The sequence below is a fragment of the Lepeophtheirus salmonis genome, chromosome 9, assembly GCF_016086655.4.
Source record: "Lepeophtheirus salmonis chromosome 9, UVic_Lsal_1.4, whole genome shotgun sequence".
Taxonomy (NCBI): Eukaryota; Metazoa; Arthropoda; class Copepoda; order Siphonostomatoida; family Caligidae; genus Lepeophtheirus; species Lepeophtheirus salmonis.
The window spans coordinates 21,900,670-21,926,222 of NC_052139.2; the positions used below are offsets into that span (position 1 = coordinate 21,900,670).

Genomic DNA, 25,553 nt, shown 5'->3' on the forward strand with positions numbered 1-25,553 from the left:
ACTAGCCTCTACATCATATTACGATCCATTCTGTATAGAGCATGCGAGGTTGTTAGAACTTTTAGTTGGATCCATTTAATGAACATTGTAGGAATGGCCAGAGCTTTATTTAGCTCAGTATAGGACTGCTTAGACCTTACTCCTCTCCAATTAATTTCTACAGGTATTATAATTATATCATTGTGTTCATACTTGGCACCGAGTTCAAGATGCACAATTATTGATTTTATAGACTCGCCGTCCCGTACTTATCTCTTTTTCTCGATCCCCAAGTTCACACGCATCGAATATAATGGTCGGATCAAGCACAATCCCTCATGTGTCAGAACGTTACCTTCCAGGCTTTTATTCCCTTCTGGGCCAGGGAGCTCACAATCATTCTTTGAATCAGATTGTGTCTTTCTGTCCGCGTATTTTTTAATTTTGGATAGGTTTGGAGGATATGAGACAGGTTTTTTATTTTTTCGGGGCATACGTTGCATTTATTGCCCTCTTCCAGTGTCCTGAATCTGGACTGCTTTTCTTAGTGCTGACGGACCCCGGCCATTATTTGCACAGCAAGAATAAATTCTTTGTCTGAAACATTCATATGCCATGTCAGCAAGAAAGAGAAGTTTTGATGTCCTTACTGACTTGACTCTAGGCCCTTTTTACCTCACTGTACAACTCGGGGGCCTGGTCACTGTAGGATCATGATACCCCCCCCCCTATCTGGACCTTCTTTAACTCCAACATAGGTCTATTAAATCTGCAGACCTCTACGATAGTTTTGTCCTTGCTATCCCGTAGCGCCCGAGCTCTTCCATTTGCTAGGGCCCGGCTGGATAAGATATGCTCTTTCAGCCCCAACCCTCCATCGGCCACCCGAGCATGGTAAAACTATTTTGGAGTATCGTGTACAACCCTACCCACTCTCTTACTGATCTCCCTATCATATATAGTACGAGTATATAATAAAAATGGTGTGTAACAAGTCTCCTCCATAGTCTTGCAATCAGAATCAGAATAAATGATGTGAACTGAATATTGAAACTAATAATATATTGCAAGCAACTTAATTAATTCAACAACATGCTAAACTATGACATTTAATAAAATGAAATTTAAATCTAATGTTTTATAATAGAAATATATCTCAAAAAAACAGTAACCTAAAATATTTACTTTTTGTGTCAAAAATGTTAACGTCGAAATTCTCTATAACTGTAAGCATTCGGCAACTCGGAGTTTATGTTGATTTGATAATCATAGGAAGACGTTCAATTGTATAAGAACAGTGTGGTTAGATAACTTCACATTTTAAAGTTATTGGCAGTGTAATATGTAACGAGTATCTTCACTCTCCCTTATAAAATAGTATTATTTATCGAACTTTGGCGTGAATTCCTGCCCAAATAGCCAAAAAAGTAATACTTATTAATAGTGATGAAATTTGTGTGTATTTTGGGCATGTTAAAAAAAGAAACCGTAAATGAACATGTACCCCAAACACCTTTAAAGAATGTTTTGGACGAGAGCAGCTTAGCTGTCATGAACTTTCATTAGATCAGCTACAGTCAGGTGTGACGAGGGGGATAAGGAAATAAACAACGACATTGGCAAGATGTCGATCCTCAATTCTACTCTGAGTCCAACAAGGACTTACAGATATAACTCCTCAACATATACTCAAGGTTACTCTTTATCTTTTATGAGTACACACGAATGATCCATAAGGTTTTTAATATTATTGAATCAATTTTAAAAATAAAGTTCACTACTCAAGAATTAAATATAAATGACGACTCCTAAGGAAAAGAAAATTTATTATTCAGATTAATAATTCTAAAAAAAACAGGCCACCTAAAAGATACACACTATTTACATCACTGCTTATTAAGGCCTATAGTTTTCTTTTTTCAAGTTAATGACGAGCTTTGAGCTATAAATTTTTTTTGTGTATATAAAACACTGTATTTACAGTCGTCCCAATGAAGACAATATCGCTCGAGGCAGAGAGTTAAGTAGACTATGAAGTATCCTAGGTTTGGTAACGATAAATGAGAAACGTTGCGTGAAAACGTAACATATTTTAAATATTGAGAAGAGAATAGTTTCAATGGGCTTTTTAATTTTTGTCAGTGTATCTGGTTTAATTATTGTTATGTAAATTTTTGTTTACTTTTTAGCAAAATACATTTTGATTACATATCTCAAGATGATTTTTATTCAAAGTCACATCATATACATTCGGCAGACATAATTCAATAAATAAGTATATATAAGACGATTGAGCATAAGTTAATAATTGATAACATACTCCCAGGGACAAAAATGATTTAAGTTAATCATTTTATTCAAGCTGACTTTGAGAGATATTGAATGAGTTAATCCCTGATAAAGGTTTTTATTAGGAGTATGGAATTTTATCGTTTAGCTTACGCAAGATATTTCTTCATATATCTGTCCTTTACAAATAACGTATGACGCTATTTCTAAATTTATTCATTCATTTATTGCAATATTATCTAGTGATGAATAAATAATAATTGAAGAATAAATATGGAACCGATGCCACTTTAAAATAAGTAAAAACTTAATTTAAATCAACAACAATTATGCTCCCCTAAAGTACATTTATTATCATCAAGAGCTATATTTATATTAAATCGAATAGATAATCATTAATGGTGTTAAAAAAATATGTAATTAGGTCATTTAAAAAGAATAATTAATTCACAACTCTGTTTCAAAAAATACATCATAATTCTTTTTGAAATCGATGGGAAGCTTAATTCCAATCTCTAATGCACCAAGATACGCTGCTCCAAGAGTACTGGGCTCCACCAACCGAAGGAGTTTAATACTTTTAATGTTCCTTGAATGCCTTGAAAAAGTTCCAACGAATCCTTCTTTTAAAAGATCCCAGGATAACCAAAGAGATCCAATACAAAGTATATTCAAATTCTTTTCAACATGATCTTCAACTGCTAATACATGATATGCCAAGGAGGAACCCGCCTCAGAAAATAATTTTTTAGTAACAGGATCAGAGGTGTCCTGCGCCAACTCGGCGATCCTTTTTGTAACACCGGCATAATGGCTTTTAGAGTATGTGTCATAGCAATACGTCAAAATGTCTGACAGTTCGTCTATTTTAAAATAATTCATGATGACTTCTTTGAGAGGGCGAAGCTCTTCTTTAGAGAAGGGCTCTATCTTGTGTCTAAAATTATCTTCAGAATGAAAAATCCATCTTGTTGCTAATTGAGCAATCCAATGTGCACCTCCTTCGTCTCCTATAAAGCTTCCCCAACCCCCACAGCGTGCTCCAGATGCTGTAAGACAATTACTTCCTGTTCCAGCAATGAGAACAACACCTTCATTACCTATTGTTGCCAAGGGGCCGATTGTATCACTTTTAACAATCACGGATTTAGCTACTCCATGGCTTTTTATCATTTCCTATTGGATAAAAAAAGAACACTTATAAAGATATCAACAAAAATGTATAATCTACCTTTATCACATTATTCGTTTTTTCGTTTTCTCCTCCAGAGAGACAAAGGCCAAGGGATTCTAAGGTCGTATCCTCAGGGAGCCCCGCTTTAGCGTAACATTCTTTAATTACTGCTACTAATCGACTGACGGCTTCTTCTTTCCCAAGAAGAAAGAAATTTGTACTTGGACCATCGAGTACACGTTTAATTTCTTTACCTTCAGAATTGTATATAGAGATAGATGTCTTGGTTCCACCGCCTTCAACGCCCCCATAGTACATGTTTATCCCAGTAAAAATGATTTAAAAATTGAAGTACACTCCCTTTTCTTATAAACAATAATTAATTAATTATTATTTATCAATAGTATATAATTATTGGTTAGAAGACACAATCACTCTTAACGCAGTTTCATCCGCGACTGGTGGACTCTTTAATTTCTAACAGTAATCGTAGAGTTTTTAAATAACACTATTTGTACAACTGACAACTGACGGATAAAGTAGAAAAGGACAAAAGTACACATAGTTCCATCTACAAGTCAAAAGTGGTGTTCATAATATGTAGAGCTAAGTAACAAAAAATCACGCTCAATGACAACTCCTATTCACCGCACTCAGCATTACTTTAAGAGCCCTGAAAAAAGATAAATTGTAAAGAAATCGTCTGTAATTATAAAAAAATGGACCTTTTATTTAATATTACTTTTTTTTCAGAGAAAGATGGAGCCACTGATTATGGATCAGCTCATGGTCGTTGAGAGAAAGTAGTATTTCATTTAAACAAAAACGAATGTAGCAATATCATTATCATGTTACACAAGGAATCATTTGCCACATGTGAGATTGTGAGGAAACTAGTTTTTTCATCATCGCTTGTTTAAATCTTTTAATAGGTTAAATATTAGGACTTTGGTTTCAATGAGATAAATCATGACAGAATATGTCCCTCACGACATAGATCCCTAGATTCAATGAAAGGTAACTTAAAAATATAATTAAAAATGCCCATCACAATAAATATCCTTTAAGGAAGAAAATTAACAAATATGAATAAGGAATTTAACTCTCACGACAACGTGCATGGAGAAAAGTCCCTTGATTTAAAGTAAGACAACTAACAAATATGACTAATTAGGAGTTCACCTCTCACGACAATATCCACGGAATAAAGTCCCATATAAATAATGTAGATGGTGAGAGTTATCATTAAAGGAGTGTAATAGATAGAAAATGTCTCTCACGATAGGGATCCCTTGATTCAAAGGAGAACAACTACGAACATGATTAATAAGGGGTTTACATCTAACAGCAACATTCATGGAGAAAAATCCGTATTAAATAATGTAGACTCGAATATAGCAACTACAAGTAAATATGTATAATTTCATATCAATGAGAAAATACAAAGTCTATCTCATTACTCTTTCCTTTCAATAAGTAGTATCATAGTTTGCAAAATTTGAATGCACAAATTACAATTGGGTAATACATGGTTTTGATTATAATGACATTTGAACAATGTTTTTTGTTTTGTTTTTCCTAATAGTAATTAAGTCATTAGTAGAAGAAAAAAATATTGATAGAAAAAAAAAATCAAATCGACGTATTTACAGAGAAAACACTATATATCAAACAGTCTGTTATAATTGTTATAATAAATGGGGAAAAAAAACACATTTTGTAATCCCTGAGAGTGAGATAGAGGAGGCGAGAGTATAATACATACAGAACACAAGACTCTCTCAGAGAGGACTAAGAGAAAAAGAAAAGGGAATTACAGGGATATAGATAGTCTCAGAGATAGAATTGGTGAAAAGTCATTAAAATAATCATTATTTCATATTCATTAGTTTGTTTCTTTGTTGTTTGAGTCATAATTGTCTATGCTCCTTGAGCATTGTCTCTTTTCGTAGAGGCTTTACGAATGCGTGTTTTTTATATGGGTCTTCATATTTCCTTTTTGAGAAAAGAGTTTATGACAGTAGACACACTGGAAATTTTTCATTTTTTGATGTATGGTTGTGATATGAGCCTTGAGATTGCCCTTTTGTGTAAAGTTTTTATCGCACTCGGGACAAGGATAATTTTTTTTCCCTTCGTGAACCGTGGCAACATGGGTTCTCAGATTGATGATTTGGGCAAATGCCTTGTCACAAAGCGTACAAGCATGTTTCTTTTTCTTAGAGCCTTTGGAAGCCATTGATTGAGATTGTAGGGGTTGATGGTAGACGCCGAGGTCCAGAGGGGTTCCTCCCGGAGTGCCATCCAATGCTGTAACAGTTACATGCTGTGGCGCTTGAATGACTTGAACCCCCTGCCTCAGAAGATCTGTTTCGGAGATGGTTTGAAGAGGAATAAAGTTTTTTCTTTTGGGCTTTCCTCCTCCGATTATGCCTCCTATATTGGATGCTTGCACAAGGTGTTGAATGGCGTTGGGATCCATGAGGAGTGGGTTTTGGACTATTTCTATTTGTGCAGGGGGGTGAAAGGTCTGTTGCTGAGAATGTTGTTGGGCAAGCCGCTGCTGCTGGGGTTGCTGTTGGGATTGCTGTTGATGCATTTGAATGTGGACGTTGAAGTGATGGTTTTGAAGGGCTGTTTTTTGACTGAATGCCTTGGAGCAGAAGAGGCAAGGGAATCGACGGACTTTGGCGTGAACGTTTTCCAAATGTGTCTTAAGGTTTCCGGCCTGAGCAAAGACCTTGGAACAAATGTTGCATTCGTAGGCGGTGATACGCAAGTGAATGGAGTTCACGTGGAACTCGAGATTCCCTTTGGTCGTGAAGGATCGGCAACAGGTCGGGCAGGAGTAGATCTTGGGGTTACGACTCTTCTTACCCTTCTTTTTTAGGGCTTCGGAACCAAGAATCTCTTCCTCTTCTTCGGACGATGATGATGACTCTGCTTTGGCTTTTGTCACTGATCCCTCATGGCTCATTATTCATCCTGGAAGAGATTTAAGCCAAAATCATACACACTCGGTGTCAACGACAGCTTCCCCGCATCCGCCATAGGATCCCAAACCATTCCCTCAACAACAGCCTCCTCTAAAAAACACCAAGGATGGATTATCGTACTTTTTAACAAAATTAAAAAAAAAAGTAAATAGACTTTTTTTTACCGACGCTTTTTTTTTTTTTTTTTTTTACTTTTTTTGAAACTTTATCTAACTTATTTTTTACTTTTTTTTATTATATATTTTTCCAATCCAAGCGCACGTCTTCTTCTTTCTTTCTTTTCGTCCTTAGTACAACTACACATACAAGCTCTAGCTACAAAAAAAAAAAAATTCCTTTACCCCCCTCTTTTTTCCTTTTTCAGCATCAAGAAGCAGCAGCTTTATTTGTTCACCCCTTTTCTACCTTCTTCTTCCATAATAAGGAAAGCAAGCCAAGCCTGCCAATGGCAGACTTCCATTTTCTCCCTCTTTTCTGTGATAGACAGACATCCTCACTCAAGTCCAGGTCCTTCTCCATGGAAAAGCTCAAAGCCGATACATTACGAACGATTCTTTCAAAAGAAAGAAAGCCTTGGATAAACAATTTAAATATATGTGAAAAAGGCTCTGACGTCACCATTTCTCTCTAATGCTCAGGGCAAGATCAAGGTAGGTATATTAAACAAGGAAAGAAGTCCTTTAATTTATGACCAGGTTAAAAGAACTTAAAAAATGACTCTTTCTATAAGATTCCAGATTGAGGCTTATTTCGCAGGAAATTGAGTACTAATATTTATTTAGGAATATACTGCAGTTAGTAGGATCAAAACCTTAAATCGTTTTTTTTTTTAATTTAGGACTCCGGTCATGTCTGAATATATATAGCTAATAGGATTCGATCAATTGAGGTTAGCCATTTTTAGCTTTCTTATCCAGCTATTATAATTAATACCTATGGCCGGCCAAGCACTGTTTTACGTGGGGCACGTCCTTTCAGCGTATTTGAGGCGCTATTATCGCGGCAAAACCTTACAGAATTTGAAACGATATAATTATGAATGAAAAACAATCGGAACTTAACCAGTATATATTCAGCAGCCTTTGTAATTGCTAGTTTTGAATATAGAGATTAAATCAAATACTGACAGGATACTACCCCTCCTCTCCCCTATATGTAAAATTATATGAATATATAAGCAAAGTATAAAAAACGATATGAGTGCTGGAGTGGAATATACCGCACTATACAGGGAGTCAGAATAATTCCAAACACTGCATTATGTGAAATCCGTGGTGTTGAAACCGCGTTATGCGGGGATCACCCGTAAATTACAAATTGACAGAGGTATTTGAATTTTCCACTTCCTGGCCTCTTGGTATTAGCAAGCCAATTTGAGATTATGTGAGTTTTTGCAAAATTATTGGATAGAAGTCTCCTAGTGGCTCTTCTTGTATTTCAATTAAATCTCATATCAAAAGAATCCCTTAATAATCAGTTTCATCCAGCTAGGTTATATTCCTAGCAAGATACTCTATCTATAAGTATCTTTGTTCCAACTATGTTGAAAACTTCTCACAGAAAAACAACGACAGAAGCAGATTTACAACTTTTTGAACGTACTTACAAGAGAGGTCAAGTTCCTCTTCTTGAGGTAAATCGCGAGGGTAGCTATTAATATAATTGCATAATATCTAATGCAGGGAGTACTATAGTACCCAGACAATTTGTTCCTGAAGAACAATTCGTAGACAACAATGAAATTTAACCTAATCAGGATCCCTGTGCCAAAAAAAATTGACAAAGCTATAGAGACAGTCTTACCAAGGATTCTGTAACATCGCCAATAAAGAATGATGTCTTCAATCCAGCTTCACTTTTGTTTTAAATGTGGCTTAGTTTCAAAGCAGAAATTCAGATTTTTAGTAACGAGTTACCTTACTTAAAAAAAAAAATATATATTTTCAAGCAATTGAATGACAAGTTCTCATATAAATCTGCCCTTATTATAGAAGAGCAGATAAATGTATTTTGGATGAAATGGAAGACTAATACGACTCCGCTTTGATATCAATGACAAGACAGCATCAAACATTTTTTAACATTGGATGCTATCAATATCATCTTTGGCACAATAAATAAATTTTTTAAAATATTTATAGACCTATTTTTGGAGAACTCATTCATCGAGAAAGTTAACAAAATCATTTTTAGTTATGTAAATTATTCTCATCGACAGAAAAATGAGCATTGAAATTAATTAAACTATTTTATGTCAAATAATAATATTACTTCAATAAATTTAATTTATTGCTTCCTAAACATCTTTAGTCTCTATTGAAAGATTGGTGACTACAAAAGTGTTGAAACTTGTAAGAATTTTAGATCCTGTGAGCTGTTTCAAAATGATTGAATAGAGGTATTGTATTGACCCTATTGAACAGGGTTGTACATCAAACCAATCATTCGTAATTATATCTGGAGTGAAACACGGATCAGTCACTCAAGCTCATTTTGGGCAAGTATATTTTTTATGGTTAAAAATCAAATGGCAAAGATAAATTGAGTTTGTACAAGATTACTCCCTTGTTATTTCATCTACGTCAGAGAATCTATTCAAAGTCACGTGCTACAATTAATATATCTTCCACTCAGTCAACATTTTTGAAATAGAGAAATTTTATTAAAGATTTAATTATGTTATAGCTATTGCACATCCTTTGACGTAAAGATGATTCCTAACTTTCACAAACTGTTCAATCTAGCTTTATTTTTCTCTATTTTGTTGTAATTGACATGCCTAGAAATTTTGAAACTTTTTTATTTCAGTTCAAACATGTTTTTAACTCTAAAAAAAACACTTCCCCCTACATGAGGTTGAGTGAATGAGATTTGTTCACTCCAGATATTAGAAGAACTAATTGATGCAATAGTAGTAATATATTACGTCACGATATTTCTTATTATGCCCGGATAATTGACGTCATTTCACGTATATGACATCATCAGACAAGAGTGTCTGGAAGAACTTATCCCGCCTCTCCTCCAAAAATGACATCCACTCCTTCTCCTGGAGGTTGTCCTCCCTGTTCTCCAGCTCAAAGTGAGAAAGCACGTCGTTATGATCGTCAACTTCGACTCTGGGGAGATCATGGTCAAATACTATTAGAAAAATCTCACGTTTGTCTTCTTCATGCTAATGCCACTGGAACGGAAATCCTAAAATCCCTTGTCCTTCCCGGTGTTGGAGCTTTCACAATTGTGGATGACAAAAAGGTCTCTGGGGAGGACCTGGGAAACAACTTTTTCCTTGAAGAAAGTAATTCCAGACCCAGATAATAATAACCTAATTTAAATCCATGACATTTACTTAATTAATTATTAGGTGATTTAGACCAGAATCGAGGAGAAGTCGCGGCTCGCCTTTTACTAGAGCTGAATCCTGAAGTAAGAGGGGACTGCGTGGATGACTGTCCAGAGCAAATCCTTAGAGCAGAGCCTAACTTTTTCCTTGGCTTTAACATTGTTATAGCCTGTGAAGTCAGGGAAGATACACTCAAAACCATCTCGAAAATGCTTTGGATCGAAGGGATCCCTCTCATTACTGTCAGAACCTATGGTTTTATCTCTTATATACGACTTCAAGTAAACTGAACATGAGAATAATTAATGCTCATAAAGAATTGTTTTTTTTTAATATATAGATAAAAGAACACACAATAGTGGAGGCCCATCCAGACAATATCATCGAAGATCTATGTCTTGATATGCCTTTTCCGGCACTAAAAGAATTTTTTGACTCCCAAGATTTGTCCAAAATGAATAAAAAGGAGCATGCTCATACTCCTTACGTTGTGATACTCTTTAAAGCCCTTCAAATTTGGATGCAAAATCAAAATACGAACAAACTTCCACATAACTACAAGGAAAGGAATGTTGTTAAGGGTATACTGAACCAATGTAAGTGGACTAACTCCTATATTTCTTGCTCATTGCAGCTAATGAATGCTATTATTAATTTACTCTTTTAGTGCGACTAACCAATGACGAAGGAATCCCTGAGCACGAAGAAAATTTTGATGAGGCCCTTAAAGCCACAAATACAGCTCTTCACAATAATCAATTATCATCTCATGTAATTGGAATGTTTAAGAATGAATGCTGTGACAAACTAACATCAGACTCCACTGACTTTTGGATTATTTGTCGCTCTATCCGGGACTTTGTTCAATTACCTGATAATGGGCGTCTTCCTGTGCGTGGAATAATTCCTGATATGTTCTCAGATACTGAGCGCTACGTTACTCTTCAAAATATCTATAAGGAAAAGGCCAAAGCGGATGCAAACCTTGTCTATAAGTTTGTTCAGGAACATTTGGAGTCTGTCGGGAGACAAAGTGTAAATGATTTATTTTAGTCTTCTTTACTTTACTCTTATTTTATTATTAACCGCAGGACAGCATTAGTGAGACGACGGTTCGCCTTTTTTGTAGGAATTCCTTTGATCTTCGAGTTATTCGTAGTAATTGCTCCATATCGGATGAATACGACAAATATGAATCCTCTGAGCTTAAAACTATTTTGGAAAATAACTCCGAGTCAGACCTTGTTTACTATTTCATTTTGAGAGGAGTGGATAAATTCTATACAGAGTTCTCCTCCTATCCAGGATCCATTGAATACCTATTAGAGAGTGACATATCAAAGTTAAAGAATTGTGTATCCAAAGTTCTAAGCGACTATGGTCTAAGTGGGCTTTTGGGAGGGGTGGTTAAAGACGAATATATCCATGAAATCACTCGCTATGGAGCCTCAGAGCCCCATGTAATGGCTGCTTTCATTGGTGGGTGTGCGGCGCAAGAAGTTATCAAACTCCTAACCAGGCAATATGTTCCAATTAATAATCTATTCTTGTATAATGCCATGAAGTCAGAATCACTAACGGCTCATATTTAGGGTTAGAAAAGTCAGAAATTAGTTACTATTGGATTATAATGAAGTCGTTCTTGGAATATTAATATACTATGTACAACTACAACTTCCTATGAATAAATTTTTTAGGCATTTGTACGTTTTTCTATCGACTCTTTTTATTTCTTCTCCGATATGCTTGTTATGTGATATAATTTGATGTGATCCATATATTATTATTATAAAGAAAAAAAACTTATCATGAATATATAATATTATATCATAAATATTCATGAAGGGAATCAGTAATCAGGGCGTGATGCTATATATTTATAATTATGACAGAAGTTTTTATGCAAAAGTGTGTGAAGAAAGCAATATTTAGGATTGCCTGTGAAGTCTGTGAAACGAATAGTTATGTTCTATATTATCAAGTCAAAAGTAATAATAATCTGTACAAAATAAAAGATATTTTGTTCATATTATTGTAAGGCCCATACGCATATAATTATTAATATATAAATCCACTCTCTGAATCCGTAGAGGAGGTACAAATAATATAAGTCTCTGTGTAATCCTTGCAGAGGGATTGCGCAAATATAAAATAAGCTATTAGCTAAGAGAAAGAGGAATATTAACAGCTACTTTTTCATTCTTTTGTCCAAAATATCTTGTATATTTACAGCTCATCACATTGATATTTTAATAATATAAAAGTTAAACGCCTCTAGCTGATATCAGTAATCACTGATATCATCACTTGTTAGGGATCGTTCCATAGTTTAGTGTGATATTAATTATGAATATGGAGAAATTTCGTGAGGAGTTGGGTGAACCAAGTCCTCTTCGTTCCTTTGATGACTTTAGCTCATCCAATCGATTTCAATCCCCGGATTGGAACAACTCAGAGAGACTTGCAAATCGCGTGTTGAGTAATTTGATTTATTATCAAGTATGTATTATAAATTTATTATGGATTTATTAATATCCTAATATATTATATTAATTTTGTCTTTATTTGCAGACAAATTACTTTTGTCTCATGGCCGTTGTATTTCTCTCATTCTTTCTCTCGAATCCACATGCCATCATCATCACTGTTATTCTCATTGGTGTTATCGGAGCCCTTGCTCTCAAAGCGACGCCCACGAACAGTAAAATTATCATGTCTGTTGGATTTGTCTTTATAGGCGTCATCTATTTCCGAGAGGTTCTTTGGTTTGCACTCAGTTTGGGTGTCCCCTTTGCAGCTGTCATCATACATTCTTCCATGAGAAAGAGGAACATCAAGAATAAAGCAGAAAATCTCAAAGAAGTCCTGGGTGTTAAGAAAAAGAATCCAATGAGCTTCATTTTAAAACAAATAGGATTCACTCATGAATTTATCTTTTCATGAAATGGAACAAGTTCCCTTTCTCTTGTTAAAAAGCTTTTTAGTCTTTAATTATATTTTTCCAGATTGAGTATCAGTGTATTGGTAATCAAAATAGGGTCAGTTCTTAAGTTAATCTCATTTTTCAAATTTTAAGGCTTAAATATAATAAAAGTAAAATAAATATTAAGTATATCTAGTTCAAATTTTATTATTAATATTTTGATTGACATTCTTTTTTTAAGGATTATATGGATGAAAGTAAGGTACAGTTTTGAGGTTGGCTGGCTGGGCATCCGGTTTACCACGTGTCAATTGTTACTTATATTTAATTCACATATTGTATAAATGATTCATCACTATCCTATACAATAAGAGAGGTCAGGAGATCGTTCATTACCTTATAAATCAAATAATTTTCATGCTCAAAGCTTATTATTTATCGACAAGCTTTCATCCTTGATAAGTTGGATAAAAATCCATTTAGCAAAACACTTCTAAATCATTGTTCCTATAGAGGAAAGGTTCTTAAAAGTTTGTGGGTGTTTGCCTAAATGAGTTGAAGAGATCATCCCCCTGGCCATACTAATGAAACATTGGTTTTAGTTATAATTAGACAATAAATACTAAAATTTATTTACGGTTGAATATTTATATTTACACATATTAATTATAGCTCTAATCACTGTAATTTGCTCGTGAATTCTGAGCTATTTCTTAAAGTTATTCTACAAACTGGTTCTAGAAATCCACCTTACCGGGTGGTCCATTGAAATCTGAACACTTAGTAACTAAATAATTAATGAAGGTTAAGTGATTGAAATTAATTCATATTTCGTTATATTAATGCTGGGACTCTTTTATTAGTCTCAAATTCATGTAAGAAATATGTTTAGGGAGAATATTACAGTGTGCGGCAGCGAATCGTGAAGTAATTGATTTTGTGTACAATTTCGCCCAGATTTTTGAAATAAAAGGGGCAGATAATTTAAATTTTTTATTAGTTTATTGGGATGTTATTAGCTATATCATTTCTCAAAATGGCCTCCATTGGCCATCAGCATGTCTACGATCCTGGGGAAGAAGATCAACCACGTCTTCCTCACGAAGTACTCGTTCGTTTCCTCCCACTCCTTCAGGGACTCCATATTGGGTTGAGAGGTCGTACACGACTTCCTCTCAATGGCGCCCCACACCCTATAGTCCAAGAGGGTTCAAGTCTCGGGTTTGACGGAGTTCAAAAGCCCTTTGACCAGAATCCCTTCAAGGGCGTCCGCAGGGTTTTAATTTGCAGGGGCTTGGTTTTTCGATAAAAAAAAAATCAAAAATAATATTTCAAATATTCAATTTTTAGGATTTAAAGAATTTTTTTTTTTGGAAATAAAATTTCTTTTGGTAAATTTCAAAAATTGGCCATCTTTCTCATGTTCTTCATCGGCTCCTGTCTATCTTCTCTTTCATCGAGTCCAGAAAGGCGGGAGAACGAATTTTGTTGACACCACTACAAATACAATCTCTGTTTGAGGGACAGGTCGCTTCTTCACCTTGATGAAGAGCCTCTCCGAGCAAACGACGATCCTTTCAAATTCTGCCACCTTGATATGGGCGTCGAGAAAGTTGGATATCCTTTTCGTTGAACCTCCATCGTCGCTCTCAATATGTTTTTTTTTAAGTGTTCTAATTGGATTATAGAATTAGCTCATGTAACTTAGAATAGTTTAAAATAAGAGGTACGATCTCTAAACAAGTTTAAATCCTACTGCATGATTAGCTGCCGCACACTGTATATAGATTTTTCTATATTTATAATATTTTTATGAATTTCTAGTCCTTCGCCCGAATGTACTTTCATGGCCATGGTACATAAATATGCCATGTGACCAAGTGGATCTCACAGTCTTGTTAATATATTTTTCGTATTAAAAAATATTTTGGATGTTTTTTCATTTATATTAATATATCCTTTAAAAGTTTATAGAAATGATAATTTTTCTTTTTAATTCATTAAATTAAATTCAGAACGGTATCCACCATTTGACTGACAGACAGACACATCCACCACTAATGAACAAAAAAAAAGGAAAAAAAGAATGCCCTCGGATCTACAGTTTTTCGTTTTCTAATCCCCATACCTGGTTTGTTCTTTACATGGATCCCTTCTTTAAGTCTATAATGTACAGGGAACACTCTATAGAATGAATTAAATCTCGCCGGCGTTGAGTTCAACTCATTAAAAGAGAAAAAGTGCGACTTTGACAAGGTTGAGAAACGAGCTAAAGTATTACCTGGCTCATCAAATAATAAAAAATCCCTATATGTTAATATTGTTTTTGAGAGAAACATAATTCATTTAACAAGCCAAGCCCAAGTTTTTGAAGATTTTTAAGAAGCCCTTTATAAGCCAAGACTCAACAGAGGTTTGTTTACTACTTTAGATGATAAAAAACAAAAAATCCCCCCAAAAAAAAATTTGAAAAAAAAAAATTAAATTATAAAACAAAAAAATTGAAAGTTATTCACACAAAAATATTTTTTGGAAAAAAAAATAATTTTAAAATTTCTTGTAAAAAGTAAAAATTCTTTAATTTGGAGAGGACTACAGCCCCTTCAGGCCGTAGTGCCCTGTGGCCGCCATTGGATATAAAATGCATCACATTACGAGTAAATAAAGCCATGTTGATTAGAAAAGGGCTTTTCATCATAATATTTTCTATTTATTCAAAGTATAACCACTCTTTAGTCCTTTGCGACATTCTTTTTGTTGAATTTGAATGTAATTCATCATCCCTTTTTTAGTATTATGAAGAAATTGCAGATATTCTAAAAGGATTTTTTAATAATTCATTTTACTCCAAAATAAATGGGACTATATTAAGTAATGAACAATTTAATGGGGTTATTAGAGGGGCGTCTACAGGATTATATATAATTTTTTCACAAAAAATTCATAAATCCATAATTTTTCGCAAACAATTCATTTTTTTTGGAAAAAACTTTCAAAAGTCACAAACAAATTTAATTTTTTGAAAAATAAAATTCCCAAAAAATTTAATATTTTTTGGGAATAAATTTCAAAAGTCCATAGCTATTCACAAAAAAGTTCAAATATTTATTTTTTTGCTCTGCTGTATAATTTGGGCGAATGACCTTTTTTTAAGAAAATAAATATCCCCCAAAAAAATGTTACCCCTATTTTTGCATTAAATTTTTTCATCCTCACCAACATTTTTCAATGAAAAAACAAACATTCCTTGATTGGGAGGAGGGCGATGCAGCCCCTCCAGCCCTCCCCTTGCAAAAGGGCAATAGAGAAGCACGGCGTTATCTCGCTAACCCAATAATACCCTATGGATTTTGTTGTCAGCTATCGATTCCCTCTTCTCCCTTGAAACGTCATGTGTTATGCTCCGTTTCCAAAAGAACAGGAATACAATTTCTTGTTGATCCCTTGTTATTTATATAATACATATATTGGCCATTTTATTATTTAAATGAAGAAATTTTGGCTATTTCTTCATAGAATTAATATAATAACTACTCTTTTAGTCAAATATTACTAAGCAATGTTACAATACAGTATCGAATAAAGTACTATGTAGATTTTAACAAAATGTAATTTATTTTAAAAATGGTGAAGAAATAATACGACAGTGATAGTTGGCGAGTATTTAAGAGTTAAATAGCGTTGGTATGATCTACTTATTTGCCTAACTACCGGATGATTTTGTGCATGTTTTCTGTTTCTTTTGGGAGAAAGGTTGCGTGATATCATAAAGAAAACCATTTGATACATTTTATAAACGACTAGGGATCAACAAGAAGTTAAAAGTATAGAATTACATATTAATTTGTGTATTTTTCAAGAATAATAAATTATAAAATAGCCATGACGTATTAAGAGAGAAGAGGGAATCGACAGCTGACAACAAAATACATAGAGTATTTTTGTGTTAGCGAGTTAACACCATGTTACACGTAGTTACCTTTATGGTAGCACTCAACCTTTCCTCCGAAAAGAAACAGAAAAAAGGACCGAAATCATATGATAGTTAGCCAAATAAGTCAATCATACCAACTGTTATTTCTACCTTATGTTACATTAATAATATAATATTTATTATATATATTATAATTCATAATATTAAAATCCTTTATAGTATTACATTCGATACTGTATTATAATATTATCTGGTAATATTTTATTAAAAGCATTATACATTTGTACATTTGTCTATGATGAAATATTAAAATGGCTAATATATATGTATATTTGACGAGGGGTCAACAAGAACTTGTATTCCTGTCCTTTAAGAAACAGAGCTGAGCATAAGTATGGAATAAGTTTTGACTTTGTGTATTTCTCAGAAAGAATAAATTATAAAATAGGCATGACATATCAAGTTGGACGAGTGAATCGATAAACCTCAATAAAACACATTGGGCATTTTTGTGTTAGTGTCATATTAAGAATTGGTCAAGAGCAAATTTGGACCGAATGAGGTCGGTCAACTAAAAATCATAACGGTCTGAGAGAGGTTTAGGTTTTTCAGACTTAAACCCGACACTAGTCCTGATACTTCACAGTCTTGGTCTTATCTTAGTTCTGATGTCAAGAAATTAAATTTAAATATATGAAGCGTCAACATAAAAACAATATTGAACAGTAATCAGGAAAGAAGTAGATACCTATTTATATATCCAACCACCAGTCCAATATTTCATAGACATACTTGAGTTAATTATAGACTTATTATTCAAATTTGAGGGATGAGTTACGAGACTCCAGAATTTAAGCGAGAGTTTATAACCTGATATGACCCCTTTCAAATATACAAAATAAATCTATATTTTCATTATTTTACTGCACTGGTTAATTTTAAGTACATTTGGAAGCGCCTCCAAATGGTAAATAAGAATATTGTAGATCGAAATTGATGAACATTCGACAAAGAATACAAATTTAATACACACCTATTTAAAAAAAAAAAAAAACTAGCTCGCTTTTGTGTTGATGGTCACATTCTAAATAAAGAAGAAAAGCAAGCACATTTATTTGTGCTAATGGCCTCACTCACGGTCAATTCTTCTTGACAGAAACGTTTTATTTTGTATAAATGCAAAATTTAATAAATTATTTGACAAAAAATGTTTTATTTTAAATTTTTCCAAAGTGACTAAATTTTGAATGAATAACCATTTTTTTTAAACGAAGGAAATAATTTTTATTCTCAAAAATTGTGACATTAAATATTTTATTTTTTTAAAAGAGGATTTTTATATTATGATAACTATAAAAAATTATGGGCAATTGGACAACGTGTCCTGGAGAACTCTCTGTACGAAGGTTCGTAACCGGTTGTTCTTAGAGAAAGAAATATACCCTATGTATATGGACTTCAAAGAAGAGATTTCTAGGTCAGGCGGAGTAATTGTAATGCTATAAATTTTATTAATATTTCATCAGTGCAACTCCCACTCAAGGTTAATAGAAATACAAGGTTAGACTATCATGTAATGGGCCTTGCTAAAATTTCCAATCTGATGTATTGTACCGACTGACGGGCAAAACAAGCATATTTTGACAAAACACGCAACCACTCATAGTCTATGTCGTTAATTTAATGTATCGTACTGAATGCTGGAAAAATAATCATTTTTGCTTGTATTTGTGCTAACGGCTCACTCTGTACCACCAAATAAGTTACACTATGACGTAGAATTAATTTTATTTTATTACACTTTGATGATAAATAATGACATATAATTAAGTAGTTATTGTGAAAGTAATTTCAAAATAGTTTTTTTTTTCTCTCTTCAAATTGATCTAAATGTCAGTCGTTAATCTATAATAATATGTATACAAACCTATAAGGTTCAAAATTGATGCTGACATTATGAACAAACATGTCAAACAAGAGAGGGGTTCAAGGATTTATAATAGTTGAAAGGGATGTATATAAGGATTAAATGTTTTTATAATTTGGGAACAACTTACAATACAAAAAAAAAAAAAAAAAAAAACTTGATGAATAGATCATGGCTTCTGTGATTTGTCCCTTGCAAAATATTGTCAATTTGTTGTTTAATGACAATGATGACGCACCAAAGTACAAACAGAGTCATGACAATTAACTTTCTTTGTTTATTGTCAAGCCAGTATTATTTTCTATGTATTTATTTATTTATGTATTCTTTCAAGCCTTCCAAGGATAATGTTATCGTTTCTGAAATAGATAGATACATAGATAAAAATAATAATAAAATCCTTTTTTGCTGAATTTGTTTGTATAACCTATTTACACGCTTAATCATTTAAATAAATAGCGGGAATCGATTTATCTATTTCTTCTTTATCCTAAAAAGTAGTTTTCCAAACTGGATTTGATCAAATCGGGAGAAGAGAGTAATTCGGAAACGAATTCGTTGTTTGGTTCATTATTACTTCGATGCCCTGCCTCATTCTCAACGCAAATATCCCGACAGCCATCAAAACAACAGGCCTTCCCTGGCTCACCACTACACGTTCCATCTACGCTACAACGACCTCCCATCTCTTTAGTGGTGGAGCACTGCTCAATGGATATCCTTCTTAGCCCAGCTTGTTTGTTACAATACGATGGATTTGGAATGCAGGAGTAATTACATCCATCAAAGCAACAGAGTTCATTTGAATCACAGTATTCCAGGTCGTATTGATTGGGACGGAAGCATTTTTTTGGGCGAGGGGTTTGCTCAATAGAACAGGAGGGACGTGCCTCTATTTTTGGACATTGATTGTAGCCACGGAGACCACTTCTACGATGATAATTAGGTTTCTGATCTGTTGGGGTGAGCACGCCGTTGTAGCGATGCATTCTTCGATCTGATTCCTGGTTCGATAAGTAATACAATCGTTCGTCCGTTGTAGTGCGGGTAGGATCAAAGTCCTCTATGTGAATGCCCTCAGGGACTTGATCCTCTCCAACATTTACTCCTGAAGGGATATGAAAGGTGTTGCTTATGTAAATGACGGGTTTTTGAGATCCCTTATTGAAGCGAATAAAATTCTTGACAGGCTTAATTCGATCATCTTCTATACCATCATCTTCTTCCAAGACTTCAGGCTCACGATGATCATTATCATCGATATACTCCTGATCTGTAAAAGAGGGCCCGGAGTTTTCATAGTAGTCTGAGAGCCGATGCACTACTCTACGAGGTGGAATATTTCTCTCGTCCTCGTGAGTTTCTTCGTTCAACGCTATATCATAGCTATCATCCTCATCGATTTCTTGTTCGTCATTTTCGTAAATGGGATACGAGGAAGGAGGCAGTGGAAGATCTTGTGGAGACGAGTCATAAGAACCTTGAGATGCACTGTCATGTGGCATAAACGAAACAGGATAAATCTGAATTGTGGATTTTGGTGCATGGATTTGGGGCTGTCCATTAAAGTTAAGTGAAGATTTTTCAGGAGATCCTCCAGTGCTTGTAAATGAGTAAAAATTAGGAAATTCTGGGAAATTATTACCCGAACTACTTGAAGGGGGTCGAGTATCATCCATTTTAGAACCTCCCATGCAAATATTACGACATCCGTCGAAGCAACAGGGTGCACTACCAGGACAATCTATGTCCGGCACACCTGGACTCCAACATTCGGATCGCTCATATATATTACATTCTTGGAAGCTTTTGGGCTTTGGACATGAGCCACCGGTCGAGGAGACTCTGTTCAACTCTCCTCCTGGTACTCGATCATACGTTTTTCGTGGTCTCAAAATGGATTTGGAAAAACATACATGGGAACATCCATTAAAACAACAAATCCCTTTGGGACAGGAGGGATCCCTTGTATTTGTCGCAGCACACTCATCTTGTCCATCATACTGACGGCATGAGGGAGTTCCTTGAACAATTGGACACTCAACGTCCTCACTCATTTGTGCCCGTATAGAGGATGTCTTTGCGGGTTCAAAATTATTTGACCAATTCTCAAAATGATTTGCTACATTTTTGAATTTATCTGCAATTTTAGCTGTTAAGTATGAGGACTTTTCATAGTCTCCATCTTCCTCAACGTCATAGCCACCATTGTTTCTATCGCCAAACTCCTTGTGTTTTACTTCTTTATCCTCTTCATCCAAAATCACAGCTGTGATGACGTATCCATCTTCTTCATCTTCTTTGGGTGTAATCCTTTGACGTCGATAGGGATTGAGTCTTTTCTTTCTTCGATGTAAAGATTTTGCAAAAGGACGCACGTGCTCTCGGGACGTTCCTTCGTTAGGTCGGGCTATGGTCATTCGATTACGTCTCATTCGACAATGTGGGCACTTAGGATTGAGGGTTAAACATATGTGGAACATAATAAGGAGTAAAAAACAGAGACTTAAACACGATGTCTTCATTATGCTATGATGAATTATTTATTATTAGTGGAAGAAATCACAACGGAACAATGATCATTAGGATTCATTACATACTGATGATAATCATTTTATGGATTTAAAGGAAGGTTTTTTTTTATGTAAAAAAAGTGAAGAAATCTCTTCTTTTTTTTTTTTTTTTTTACTTTAGCGCTTCATCTTTCTTTTCGTGCCCTCTAGAGAGTGATAGAGTGATACTAATTACCATTACATGACAGAATGGAAATGGGATCAAAGAGTTGTTAACTTTATATTCAATGTATTATTATATTGTAAAAAAAAGTCATAGATCTACATATATAAAAAATGTATTGAATGAGCTTGACTTCAAGTTAGTGTTGATATAATTTTTTTTAGATGTTTTTATGTGAAAAAAAACTCGGCACTTCGACGTTCCTTCTAAGGATCTTTGGTTCGTCAATATATTAGCAAGCTAGAATTATTTTCTCCCTAATGAGTCTGGATGTATCTCATTTTCTTGTACAGATAATTATTATCAATAGAGTGGGGACCTAAAACTAGACGTAGTATTTAATTATGATTTTATCCCGACTATTTTTTATTAAGAGATTTCATTACACAAATCCAAACGATAGCTGAAACAAAAATAAACAAGTTTTTGTTCTTATCTCATGCTCAACGTGTAAAAATGTGAGGGAAACGGCAAAAAAGACAATCCGTGTTCAATCTTTTCTGCACCGGTGTGAGTATAAAAAAGGCTGTAGTGGCCATTGGCATCTCTATCCGGACTGCCTACAACATCAACAAGTCCATTATAACACCATATAACCAAAACTTTTGCAGTAACAATATGACTGACTTTGAAAAAATAAAATTTTTGCTCAAATTGCTCAAATTTTTTTATCTGTTTCATCACTAATTTCTTTACCTAAAGCGATAATTTTTCAAAAATACCTACAGTTTGGGAAATATTTATCATCGAATTCTAAGCGTTTGTATGATATTGTGACAAAATTACTAATAAAAATACCACTTGAAGATAGAATGAGTAGTGGGCCGCACTTAAACTATAAACGGGGCACAATGTGGCCTGCAGTCAACGGTATGGACATCCTTGCACTAAACTAAGCACACAATACGTTCTTGGCTGTCAATCCTTGTTTGCCTATTGTCTTGGCTACTTTGTTGGCTTTTGACCACGATCTCTGTCGCCTGACATTGACGTAAGTTATCAATTTTTCATCGCCAGTCTCAATTTTCTTCAGAAATGACGCGTTTTTCCCTTTCTGGCAATATAAATATAAAATATTTCACATTCCTTCCTTTGAGACTTCCATACTTGACGCACGATAATTCAAGACTGAACTGCCCAAGCACAATAGTATACGAAAAACATTTTTAGTACATATTCACAACTTTGCAACTCTTTATCCTATGTGACCAATAATGAATCTTTTTTTTTTAAAAGTGAGTCATTGATTTTATCTTATTTTGATAAAATGTTTTTTAAAATCCGAGGAGACTATGTTTATCATATTTAAGGTCAATTTTTTTTGTCAAAGTCAACTATACTTTTTTTATAACAGAATATAAAAAAAATTGTTCAAAGCAAAGTTAATGGAAATTTATAGGTTATACAATAACGCGCTTACGACTGATGTTTGACTTCCACCCACTTTTAATATTGACATCATAGTAGATGTGTGGTTGCGTGTTTTGCCAAAATCTGTTTTTCTTGCCTAGCATTTGGTACGATACATTAAATTGAAAAGTCTAGCCATAATGACGACATAGACTATAAGTGGTTGCGTGTTTTGTCAAAATATGCTTGTCTTGTCCGGCAGTCGGTACAGTCGGATTGGAAATTCTAGCAAGCCTGATTACATGATGGTCTAACCTTGTATTTCTATTAACCTTGGTTGAAAGTATTTTTTTATCTGGCTAAATAGCTATAAAATGAATGGTTTACGAACGAGAGCCAGGAATCCTCATTTGCGAGGTCTGCTAGAATGATCTTCTCTGTCATGTTTTCAAATGAGGCCTCCCATATTTTGAGCCATAGTGGTCTAGCTTTATGCCTAGTAAAGCATCTGTAAGTCTTTGATGCTCTTCTTTCGAAACTCTCTCACTGAACAGAGTCATAACCACCGCTTCTGACGTGACATTTCCCAGGTGCCTATCAAAAACATACAAAGCAATTTTTGGAAATTGACATGTGTATAATTAATAAGAGTTTTGTAAAAATATGTATCAGACCATGGAGCAGTTGATGCAGACTGTGAAGGAAGTCACTCATCATAGAAGGTTAAATAATAAATTCTTTAAGCTGTATTTGTTGATGCTGGGTGTTAGAGTTCCTTTAGGTAGTAAAGGAATTTTTTTACATCCACCAGACTTTGTACATTGCTCCAGCCTTATATAGTGAGTCCTGTTTAGGTGTATTATAACGAAGAAACAATTTTGCAGAGTTAAGGCATTTCCTTGTAATGATTTCTTTAGTACAATACATTTGCTATGATTGTGTTTAAGGTATTAGCTTTGAAAGATGTGAGAACAACTGTCTCAAATTTGATAACAAAATCGAAAAAAAAATATTAAAAATCAAGGGGTGTTTAATGCATCCTAACATATCATAGAAATATTTGAGTCAAATGTAGTCTTTTTGTTCAAATTTTTGGCATGAGTTAAGATGCTAAAGAAATTTAGATTTAGTTTTAACCTTTATATTGGCCCCGATATGGCATTTTAAATAAAACTCTATCAATTTCTCATTAATTTATTATGAATGTTAAATTTGGCTACTTAAAGTGCAATTTAATTCACATTGAAAGGGAAATAAGAATAATTTGTTAATAGATTCGTCAAAGAATACAAATGTATTTTAGACTCAATTTTGAGAAAAATCCTTTTAGCTTCATTTTGTGTTGAGGGGCATAACTCTACTTGGACTTACATTCAAGGGACCCTCTCTCACCTCCAATAAAAACTACAAATAGACAAGGTATTAGGTTAAAATACAATACAATATAAAGAGTTTAAAACAAATAGAAAATAGAACATTTTTTATTTGATGAGTATCAAAATGTCATCAATCTTTAAATTATGTAGTTTCTTAAATTTTTTAACTATGTACAATTTTTCTAATTAATCTGTTGTAAACATAATAAGTATATAATAAAGTGTGTTCCCAAAATTATATATACATATTTTTTTAGGGTGGAAACTATTTTTTGGAATTTTGGAAAAAAATCCAAAAATTAAAATGTTTTCCCAAAATACATAGCCATTCACAAAATAGATTTTAAATAATAAATTTATTGGAACAAAGTTTCAAAATCTATAGCTATCCAAAAAAAAAATTGAATTTTTTGAAGAAAAATGTCAAAAATAGAGAAAGAAATTATTTTTTTGGAAAAAAAAATTGAAAAATTTAGTTTTCTATATATATTTTTTTTTTTCCAAAAGCCAAAACTGTTGAAAATTTTTTTCAAGTATTAAATGTAAGGCTCTGCTGTATAATTTGTCCGAACAAACTGTCTATAAGAAAGGAAATCTTTGTAAAGAGATATTTTTTCATTTTGACCCAAAAGTTTCTTTCAAAAACAAAATAACTTTTTTCCCTGTTCCCTGTTTTAGCCCATTCCCTGTAAACGCCCCTGATAATTATGTTTTTTAAGTTTTTAAATTAATCAACTCCCAATTTTTAGTGAATTGTATTTATATTTTATTTAAAAACACAAAAAAAAAGCTGTAGAGTAAAAAACTAATAGAGTTACGAATAATTATGTAATTTATAAAAATCATAACTTTAATTAAATACCTAGTAACAAAAAAAGAAGTTTTATCGAACATATCCTTTAATACGAAAATGGATAGATCAAAAAAAGACTTAAGTTCTGTCTAAATTTGCCCGTTTTAGGACCGGCCCTTATCGGTCTTTTACGGTCATTACACCAGCTGAAAGACTTAGCTACTAACTACCGAGTGGTCCATTAAAATCGGAAGATTTTAAATTTGAAACTTTGACAAGATATAATTGATTAATTCACTATAGAATTTGCACAATATTAATACTATAAATAGATGTGTGTCTCATCTCCTAATCATTAATGTAGCCACTCTTAGTGGCAATAATGGCTTCCAGATAGTGACAGATGGCCTGGCACACACTACTGATGTAGTCCTCTGTCATGGAGTCCCAGTGCTGGCTGACAGTGTCTTTGAGGGCCTCGTTATTTGAATGACAGACACTGCATCCAAAAGGTGTAGTCAAGGGGCTTTTCATCAAGGTTGTGGGGGGGGGGGCAAAAGTGTCAAATAAGTGTTCAAAAGAGTCTTGGAACGAAGGAGATGGGGGTTCCTTCATTACTGGTATCAAGAGGGGCCTCTCTACTCTCACAAGGCTCTTTCCACTTACTTTTTTGATAGATTTCTGGACAGTCTGGTGTGTGCCCCCCACATCTCTTGCATGGGACCTCATGGAC

At 33.9% G+C, this 25,553-nt stretch overlaps 5 protein-coding genes across 6 annotated transcripts; 2 read left to right on the forward strand and 3 right to left on the reverse strand.

Moving 5' to 3' along the window:
• Positions 1-2,611: 2,611 nt before the first annotated feature.
• Nagk (N-acetylglucosamine kinase) lies at positions 2,612-3,994 on the reverse strand. The gene is made up of 2 exons (XM_040719065.2): positions 3,500-3,994; positions 2,612-3,444 (listed from the first exon to the last, which is right to left on the reverse strand). Exons 1-2 carry the CDS (start codon positions 3,758-3,760, stop codon positions 2,716-2,718), a joined length of 990 nt encoding a protein of 329 aa, XP_040574999.1. The 5' UTR covers positions 3,761-3,994; the 3' UTR covers positions 2,612-2,715.
• Positions 3,995-4,844: 850 nt separating this feature from the next.
• On the reverse strand, positions 4,845-6,782 carry LOC121123976 (uncharacterized). Of its 2 annotated transcripts, none has more exons than XM_040719063.2 (2): positions 6,664-6,782; positions 4,845-6,528 (listed from the first exon to the last, which is right to left on the reverse strand). In XM_040719063.2, the coding sequence occupies exon 2, from the start codon at positions 6,417-6,419 to the stop codon at positions 5,400-5,402; it is 1,020 nt and encodes a 339-aa protein (XP_040574997.1). In that variant the 5' UTR covers positions 6,420-6,528; positions 6,664-6,782; the 3' UTR covers positions 4,845-5,399. The 2 variants fall into 2 exon arrangements, with proteins under 2 accessions (XP_040574997.1, XP_040574998.1); XM_040719064.2 differs by having other exon boundaries at positions 6,603-6,769.
• A 2,518-nt stretch (positions 6,783-9,300) lies between these two features.
• On the forward strand, positions 9,301-11,487 carry APP-BP1 (Nedd8-activating enzyme E1 regulatory subunit APP-BP1). The gene is made up of 5 exons (XM_040719129.2): positions 9,301-9,736; positions 9,803-10,062; positions 10,122-10,377; positions 10,449-10,816; positions 10,873-11,487. The coding sequence occupies exons 1-5, from the start codon at positions 9,469-9,471 to the stop codon at positions 11,371-11,373; spliced, it is 1,653 nt and encodes a 550-aa protein (XP_040575063.1). The 5' UTR covers positions 9,301-9,468; the 3' UTR covers positions 11,374-11,487.
• Positions 11,488-11,808: 321 nt separating this feature from the next.
• Positions 11,809-12,899, forward strand: Jwa (PRA1 family protein Jwa). The gene is made up of 2 exons (XM_040719130.2): positions 11,809-12,280; positions 12,353-12,899. Exons 1-2 carry the CDS (start codon positions 12,128-12,130, stop codon positions 12,722-12,724), a joined length of 525 nt encoding a protein of 174 aa, XP_040575064.1. The 5' UTR covers positions 11,809-12,127; the 3' UTR covers positions 12,725-12,899.
• A 5,510-nt stretch (positions 12,900-18,409) lies between these two features.
• LOC121124569 (uncharacterized) lies at positions 18,410-21,182 on the reverse strand. Its single transcript, XM_040719726.2, has 2 exons — positions 18,993-21,182; positions 18,410-18,924 (listed from the first exon to the last, which is right to left on the reverse strand). Exon 1 carries the CDS (start codon positions 21,088-21,090, stop codon positions 19,051-19,053), a length of 2,040 nt encoding a protein of 679 aa, XP_040575660.1. The 5' UTR covers positions 21,091-21,182; the 3' UTR covers positions 18,410-18,924; positions 18,993-19,050.
• Positions 21,183-25,553: the final 4,371 nt, after the last annotated feature.

Excerpts from the sequence above, each read along its gene's own strand:
- LOC121123976 (XM_040719063.2), bottom strand. The coding sequence starts at position 6,419 with ATGAGCCATGAGGGATCAGTGACAAAAGCCAAAGCAGAGTCATCATCA.
- LOC121124569 (XM_040719726.2), bottom strand. The coding sequence starts at position 21,090 with ATGAAGACATCGTGTTTAAGTCTCTGTTTTTTACTCCTTATTATGTTC.
- Nagk (XM_040719065.2), bottom strand. The coding sequence starts at position 3,760 with ATGTACTATGGGGGCGTTGAAGGCGGTGGAACCAAGACATCTATCTCT. Across the intron at positions 3,445-3,499 it reads AAACGAATAATGTGATAAAG|GAAATGATAAAAAGCCATGG; the intron begins GTAGATTATACA and ends TTTATCCAATAG.
- Jwa (XM_040719130.2), top strand. The coding sequence starts at position 12,128 with ATGAATATGGAGAAATTTCGTGAGGAGTTGGGTGAACCAAGTCCTCTT. Across the intron at positions 12,281-12,352 it reads GTAATTTGATTTATTATCAA|ACAAATTACTTTTGTCTCAT; the intron begins GTATGTATTATA and ends CTTTATTTGCAG.
- APP-BP1 (XM_040719129.2), top strand. The coding sequence starts at position 9,469 with ATGACATCCACTCCTTCTCCTGGAGGTTGTCCTCCCTGTTCTCCAGCT. Across the intron at positions 10,063-10,121 it reads TCTCTTATATACGACTTCAA|ATAAAAGAACACACAATAGT; the intron begins GTAAACTGAACA and ends TTTAATATATAG. Across the intron at positions 10,378-10,448 it reads TAAGGGTATACTGAACCAAT|TGCGACTAACCAATGACGAA; the intron begins GTAAGTGGACTA and ends TTACTCTTTTAG.